General features: G+C 55.7%; 1 protein-coding gene across 1 annotated transcript; it reads left to right on the top strand.

The window, feature by feature from the left end:
• Nucleotides 1–4,091: 4,091 nt before the first annotated feature.
• Nucleotides 4,092–6,010, top strand: LOC140425353 (polyubiquitin-B). Its single transcript, XM_072509574.1, has 2 exons — nt 4,092–4,264; nt 4,980–6,010. Exon 2 carries the CDS (start codon nt 4,983–4,985, stop codon nt 5,901–5,903), a length of 921 nt encoding a protein of 306 aa, XP_072365675.1. The 5' UTR covers nt 4,092–4,264; nt 4,980–4,982; the 3' UTR covers nt 5,904–6,010.
• Nucleotides 6,011–7,946: the final 1,936 nt, after the last annotated feature.

Here is a 7,946-nt window from a genome sequence, read left to right on the forward strand (position 1 = left end):
CCAATCCCCTCATTTCCCCCCAAAATCCCCATTCCCCCCCAAATCCCCATTCCCCAAATCCCCTCATTCCCCCAAATCGGCTCATTCCCACCCCCAAATCCCCTCATTCCCCCCCAAAATCCCCTCATCCCTCCCCCCCAATCCACTCATTCCCCCCCAATCACCTCATTCCCCCTCCAATCCCCTCATTCCCCCCCCAAATCCCCTCATTCCCCCCCCAATCCCCTCATCCCCCCCATCCCCTCATTCCCCCCCAGCCCCTCATTCCCCCCCAAATCCCCTCATTCCCCCCCCAATCCCCAGTCCCCCCCAAATCCCCATTCCCTCCAAATCCCCTCATTCCCCCCCAATCCCCTCATTCCCCCATTCCCCTCATTACCCCCCCGATCCCCTCATTCCCCCCCAAATCCCCTCATTCCCCCCCAAATCCCCATATTCCCCCCAAATCCCCTCATTCCCCCCCAAATCCCCTCATTCCCCCCCAAATCCCCTCATTCCCCCCAAATCCCTTCACCCCCCACAAATCCCCTCATTCCCCCCCAAATCCCCTCATTTCCCCCCCCCCAAATCCCCTCATTCCCCCCAATCCCCTCATTCCCCCCAATCCCCTCATTCCCCCAATCCCCTCTTTCCCCCAATCCCCTCATTCCCCCCAATCCCCTCATTCCCCCCCAATTCCCCTCATTCCCCCCCAAATCCCCTCATCCCCCCCCCAATCCCCTCATTCCCCCCCAATCCCCCCCAAATCCCCTCAATCCCCCCCAAATCCCCTCATTCCCCCCCAAATCCCCTCATTCCCCCCCAAATCCCCTCATTCCCCCCAAATCCCCCAATCCCCTCATTATTCCCCCCAATCCCCTCATCCCCCCAATCCCCTCATTCCCCCCAAATCCCCTCATTCCCCCCCAAACCCCTCATTATTCCCCCCAATCCCCTCATTCCCCCCCAATCCCCCCAATACCCTTATCCCCCCAATCCCCTCATTCCCCCCCAAATCCCCTCATTCCCCCCCAAATCCCCTCATCCCCCCCAATCCCACCCCCAAATCCCCTCATTCCCCCCCAATCCCCTCATTATTCCCAATCCCCTCATCCCCCCCTCTATCCCCCCCATCCACCCCCTCCCACTCCATCCCCTCCCCCATCCATCCCCATCCCATCCACCCTCACCCCCATCCATCCCCTCAGTCCCCCCCATCCATCCCCTCCCCATCCACCCCCACATCCATCCCCTCATTCCCCCCCCATCCATCCCCTCATTCCCCCCCATCCATCCCCTCATTCCCCCATCCATCCCCTCATTCACCCCCATCCATCCCCATTCTCCCCCCCATCCATCCCCTCATTACCCCCCCATCCATCCCCTCATTACCCCCCATCCATCCATCCCCTCATTCCCCCCCATCCATCCCCTCATTCCCCCCCATCCATCCCCTCATTCCCCCCATCCATCCATCCCCTCATTCCCCCCATCCATCCATCCCCTCATTCCCCCCCCAAATCCCCATTCCCCCCAAATCCCCTCATTATTCCCCCAATCCCCTCATTCCCCCCCACAATCCCCTCATCCCCCCAAATCCCCTCATTCCCCCCCCAAATCCTCATTCCCCCCCCAATCCCCTCATCCCCCCAAATCCCCTCATTCCCCCCCCAAATCCTCATTCCCCCCCCAATCCCCTCATTATTCCCCCCAATCCCCCCCAAATGCCCTCATTCCCCCCCAAATCCCCTCATTTCCCCCCAAATCCTCATTCCCCCCCAATCCCCTCATTATTCCCCCCAATCCCCCCAAATGCCCTCATTCCCCCCCAAATCCCCTCATTTCCCCCCCAAAAAAAACCTCATTCCCCCCCCAATCCCCTCATTATTCCCCCCAATCCACTCATCCCCCCCAATCCATCCCCTCCCCCTCCATTCCCTCCCCCCATCCATCCCCTCCCCCTCCATCCCCTCCCCATCCCATCCACCCCTCCCCCCATCCATCCCCTCATTCCCCCCCCATCCATCCCCTCCCGACCCCTCCCCCATCCATCCCCTCCCCATCCACCCCTCACCCCCATCCATCCCCTCATTCCCCCCTCATCCATCCCCTTTCCCCCCCATCCATCCACTCATTCCCCATCCATCCCCTCATTCCCCCCCCCATCCATCCCCTTATTCCCCCCCATCCATCCATCCCCTCATTCCCCCCCATCCATCCCCTCATTCCCCCCTCCCCCATCCATCCCCTCATTCCCCCCCATCCATCCCCTCATTCCCCCCCATCCATCCCCTCATTCCCCCCCCCATCCATCCCCTCATTCCCCCCTCCCCATCCATCCCCTCATTCCCCCCCATACATCCCCTCATTCCCCCCATCCATCCATCCCCTCATTCCCCCCCATCCATCCATCCCCTCATTCCCCCCCATCCATCCCCTCATTCCCCCCCATCCATCCCCTCATTCCCCCTCCCCATCCATCCCCTCATTCCCCCCCATCCATCCCCTCATTCCCCCCCCATCCATCCCCTCATCCCCCCCCCATCCATCCCCTCATTCCCCCCCCCCCATCCATCCCCTCATTCCCCCCCCCCATCCATCCCCTCATTCCCCCCATCCATCCATCCCCTCATTCCCCCCCATCCATCCGCTCATTCCCCCCCATCCATCCCCTCATTCCCCCCCCCATCCATCCCCTCATTCCCCCCTCCCCCATCCATCCCCTCATTCCCCCCCATCCATCCCCTCATCCCCCCCTCCCCCATCCATCCCCTCATTCCCCCCCATCCATCCCCTCATTCCCTCCTCCCCCATCCAACCCCTCATTCCCCCCCATCCATCCCCTCATTCCCCCCCATCCATCCCCTCATTCCCCCCTCCCCCATCCATCCCCTCATTCCCCCCCATCCATCCCCTCATTTCCCCCCCATCCATCCCCTCATTCCCCCCTCCCCCATCCATCCCCTCATTCCCCCCCCCATCCAACCCCTCATTCCCCCCCCCCATCCATCCCCTCATTCCCCCCCATCCATCCCCTCATTCCCCCCCCCATCCATCCCCTCATTCCCCCCTCCCCCATCCATCCCCTCATTCCCCCCCCCATCCATCCCCTCATTCCCCCCTCCCCCATCCAACCCCTCATTCCCCCCCATCCATCTCCTCATTCCCCCCCATCCATCCCCTCATTCCCCCCTCCCCCATCCATCCCCTCATTCCCCCCCCCATCCAACCCCTCATTCCCCCCCCCCATCCAACCCCTCATTCCCCCCCCCCATCCATCCCCTCATTCCCCCCCATCCATCCACTCATTCCCCCCCATCCATCCCCTCATTCCCCCTCCCCCACCCATCCCCTCATTCCCCCCCCCATCCATCCCCTCATTCCCCCCCCCCCATCCAACCCCTCATTCCCCCCCCCCATCCATCCCCTCATTCCCCCCCCCATCCAACCCCTCATTCCCCCCCCCCATCCAACCCCTCATTCCCCCCCCCCATCCATCCCCTCATTCCCCCCCATCCATCCCCTCATTCCCCCCCATCCATCCCCTCATTCCCCCTCCCCCACCCATCCCCTCATTCCCCCCCCATCCATCCCCTCATTCCCCCCCCCCCATCCAACCCCTCATTCCCCCCCCCCATCCATCCCCTCATTCCCCCCCATCCATCCCCTCATTCCCCCCCATCCATCCCCTCATTCCCCCCCATCCATCCCCTCATTCCCCCCTCCCCCATCCATCCCCTCATTCCCCCCCATCCATCCCCTCATTCCCCCCCATCCATCCCCTCATTCCCCCCTCCCCCATCCATCCCCTCATTCCCCCCCCCCCCCTCCCCCCTCTTTCTGGAACTTTCCGCCCTCTCACTCCGGCTCCGCGGTTCCTGCGCCTGTGTTTGGCGGCGGGAGATGGCGGCGGGGGTTCGGTGGCGGAATCCGGGGGGGGGGGGCTGAGTGTTTGAGGGGGAGTGAGGAGGGGGAGTGAGGGGGGGGCGGGGGGGAGGGGGCGGGGCGGGGGGAGGGGGTGAGGGGGGGCGGGGCGGGGGGAGGGGGTGAGGGGGGGCGGGGCGGGGGGAGGGGGTGAGGGGGGGCGGGGCGTCCCGGGATGTAGTTCCGGAAAGTAGTCCCGGGCGCGGCGCGGATATAAAGGCGGCGCCGGGAGCGCGGCGCCATTTCTCGGAGCGGCGGCAGCGAGAGACAGAGACAGTCAGAGCGCGAGAGAGAGAGAGAGAGAGAGAGCCCGTCAGCAGCACCCACAGCCCGACACCCAGCCCCACACAGGCGCAGCGCGGTGAGTCCCCCGCGGGGCGGGCATGTGTTTTGGCTGCAGACGTTGCGGGGCGGCGGGGAGGGGGTCCGCGGGGAGGGGGCTCAGTCAGTGCCGGAGTCTGTTTATTCCCCGGGGGGCCCCGGGCGGTTGGGGTTCTGGGAATGGCTCCGCTTCTTTCACTGAAATGGAGGGAAAATGGCGGCGGCGTCGGTGACGCAGCTTCTCCCCGGCCCGGCACTCCCGCGAGACTTCGCAAATCGCGGCGGGGCCGGTGCGTCATTTGGGCAGGGTTAGAATGTCATGGCGCGCACGGGTCAGCTGCGTCACGGCCGGGTGGGGGCCCGGCGCGTCATTGGGGGTGGGCTCAGACGGACGCGTCACGGCCAGTGGAGGGGCGGGGCCATCGCGTCACAATGGTCGCGGCTGCGCAGTCTGTCTCAGTCTCTCAGACGCCGCGGGGGGGGGGCCGGAGCCAGTTTAATTTTGACTTGTACAGTTGGTGAGTCGTCATTAAAAGCTGCAGTTTCACCTTTCTCTATGTAGTCGTGTTCGGTTTGGGTAGCCACAGGAATCCTTCAATAAAGCCTTGCTCATACTGGGTGTTGACAGGGTAGATGGTGCAAAAGGGTAAAGTTAATGTGGATAGTTTTAAAATTGAGTACTTGTTTCTCTGTATCAATTCAAGAGTTTTTTGTTTCGACTATCCAAGTGGTGACTCTGGTTTCTTCCTTTTCAGAACATGCAGATCTTTGTGAAAACCCTGACTGGCAAGACCATAACTCTTGAGGTTGAGCCCAGTGACACCATTGAAAATGTCAAGGCCAAGATTCAAGATAAAGAAGGCATCCCACCTGATCAGCAACGTTTGATCTTTGCTGGCAAACAACTGGAAGAAGGACGCACCCTGTCTGACTACAACATTCAGAAAGAGTCGACTTTGCATTTGGTACTGCGTCTCAGAGGTGGCATGCAGATCTTTGTGAAAACTCTGACTGGCAAGACCATCACCCTTGAAGTGGAGCCCAGTGACACCATTGAAAATGTCAAGGCCAAGATTCAAGATAAAGAAGGCATCCCACCTGATCAGCAACGTTTGATTTTTGCAGGCAAACAACTGGAAGATGGGCGTACCCTGTCTGACTACAACATCCAGAAAGAATCAACTTTGCATTTGGTATTGCGTCTGAGAGGGGGCATGCAGATCTTTGTGAAAACTCTGACCGGCAAGACAATAACTTTGGAGGTTGAGCCCAGTGACACCATTGAAAATGTCAAGGCCAAAATTCAAGATAAAGAAGGCATCCCACCTGATCAGCAACGTTTGATCTTTGCTGGCAAACAATTGGAAGATGGTCGCACCCTGTCTGACTACAACATTCAGAAAGAGTCGACTTTGCATTTGGTACTGCGCCTCCGAGGTGGCATGCAGATCTTTGTGAAAACTCTGACTGGCAAGACCATCACCCTTGAAGTGGAGCCCAGTGACACCATTGAAAATGTCAAGGCCAAGATTCAAGATAAAGAAGGCATCCCACCTGATCAGCAACGTTTGATTTTTGCAGGCAAACAACTGGAAGATGGTCGCACCCTGTCTGACTACAACATCCAGAAAGAATCAACTTTGCATTTGGTATTGCGTCTGAGAGGGGGCACTTGTTAAACTACTGTTGTACTTAGCTTCATTGTTGTGGGTAGTTGTCTTGCCTTTAGCTTAAGTTCATTAAAGTGTGTTCCCATGTCATTCAAAATAAAATTGTTGCAAGCTTATTCTGGCCTCTTGGGTAAATTTATTCTAAAATGGAAAGGTACCTGCAATGCAGTCTTCAGATTTGAATTATAATCTGTTTCAATATTGTAAAGTAGCTTTTAATGGCCACATGATGACGCACCTGCCTTCAGTTCATTGCCTTAGCCATGACATATTGACTTTTTTTTAAACCCGTGGCAAATCAAGGTTTCAACAAAACACATAACTGTGGGAAGGGAAATAGAATTGATATGAAGTTGTGGTGGTGCAAATGCCATAATCTTGAATATTAACTGGAGGAAATGATGCCTTATTCAAGTACCTGAGAATCAAATTGAAGGGGTAGAGACCCAACTTCATTACTTTGTCAATGTAAGCCTACTTGTGACAAGATTATTACTGTTTGTGGAAAATGGGAGATGTCCAAGGATAAGATGGAGTAGGCCAATGGGATAATGTTGAAGTTTGTTAACCAACAATGTCAAAAGCCATGACGGTTAAGAAAATTTCACCATTATCACAGGATATACATTCTAATTAAGGCCATCTTTATGCAGCTGCAAGAGTGGTAACTTGTTGATGGGGAGGTTGGAGCTTATAAGTTCATAAGATATAGGAGCAGAATTAGACCATTTGGCCCATCTGTGTTTCTCATGTGCTACCTACAATGTTCCAGACCAAGAGCTGCATTGTGAAATCAGCCAGAGCACCTCCCTAGAACATGTGACCTAGAAGCAGGAGTAGGTTTAGAAGAGCCTAAACACCCTTAATGTAATCATGGCTGATCCCATCTTGGTGTCAACTTCCTCCATAACCCTTCACCCCATTACCAATTTAAAAAATCTGTCTTGCTCTTTAAATTTACTCACTGTCCCTACATCCACTGCACTCTGGGGTAGCAAATTCCACAGATTCACAACTCTTGGAGAAGTAGTTTTTCCTCTGTTTTAAATTTGCTACCTCTTATTCTAAAACTATGACCCAGTTTGGAATGCCCCACAAGAAGATGCATCAGCTCCATGTCCATCCATACCTTTTAGCATCTTGTATACCACAATTAGATCTCCCCTCGTGGGTCAAAACTTGAATTTCTCATGTGATATCCCTGGGATCAATCTAATGAACCTCCTCTGAACATTCCTCCAATGCCATTACATCTTGTCTTGAATAAGGGGACCAAAAGTGCACCATTAGCCCAAAGTGCTGTCTTACCAATGCCTTGTATAGTCGCAACAGCATGTCCTTACCTTTTATACACAATTACTTTTGCTTATAAATGCAGACATTCCCATTTGCTTTCCTTCGGAGCATGTCATTTCTCTCGAGGCTTGGAATATAAAAGCAGGGATGTACTTCTGAAGCTTTATAAAGCATTAGTTAGGCCCCATTTAGAATACTGAGCAATTTTGGGCCCCACAGGCACTGGAGCGGGTCCAGCGGAGATTCACACGGATGATCCCAGGAATGGTAGGCCTAACATACGATGAACGTCTGAGGATCCTGGGATTATATTCATTGGAGTTGAGGAGAGATGTAATAGAAACTTACAAGATAATGAATGGCTTAGATAGGGTGGATGTAGGGAAGTTGTTTCCATTAGGGGAGACTAGGACCTGGGGGCACAGCCTTAGAATAAAAGGGAGTCACTTTAGAACAGAGTTGGGGAGAAATTTCTTCAGCCAGAGAGTGGTGGGTCTGGAATTCATTGCCAGAGAGGGTGGTGGAGGCCGGGACATTGCGTGTCTTTAAGACAGAAGTTGATAAATTATTGATTTCTCGAGGAATTAAGGGCTATGGAGAGAGGGCAGGTAAATGGAGTAGAAATCAGCCATGATTGAATGGTGGAGTGGACTCGATGGGCCGAATGGCCTTACTTCCGCTCCTATGTCTTATGGTCTTAATTCTTGTCGCAGGACTACCAGAAGAATGTGGAGGCTTTGGAACAGAGATTCTACA

This window comes from Scyliorhinus torazame, chromosome 1, assembly GCF_047496885.1.
Source record: "Scyliorhinus torazame isolate Kashiwa2021f chromosome 1, sScyTor2.1, whole genome shotgun sequence".
NCBI lineage: Eukaryota > Metazoa > Chordata > Chondrichthyes > Carcharhiniformes > Scyliorhinidae > Scyliorhinus > Scyliorhinus torazame.

Coding starts and splice junctions, on each gene's coding strand:
- LOC140425353 (XM_072509574.1), top strand. CDS start 4,983: ATGCAGATCTTTGTGAAAACCCTGACTGGCAAGACCATAACTCTTGAG.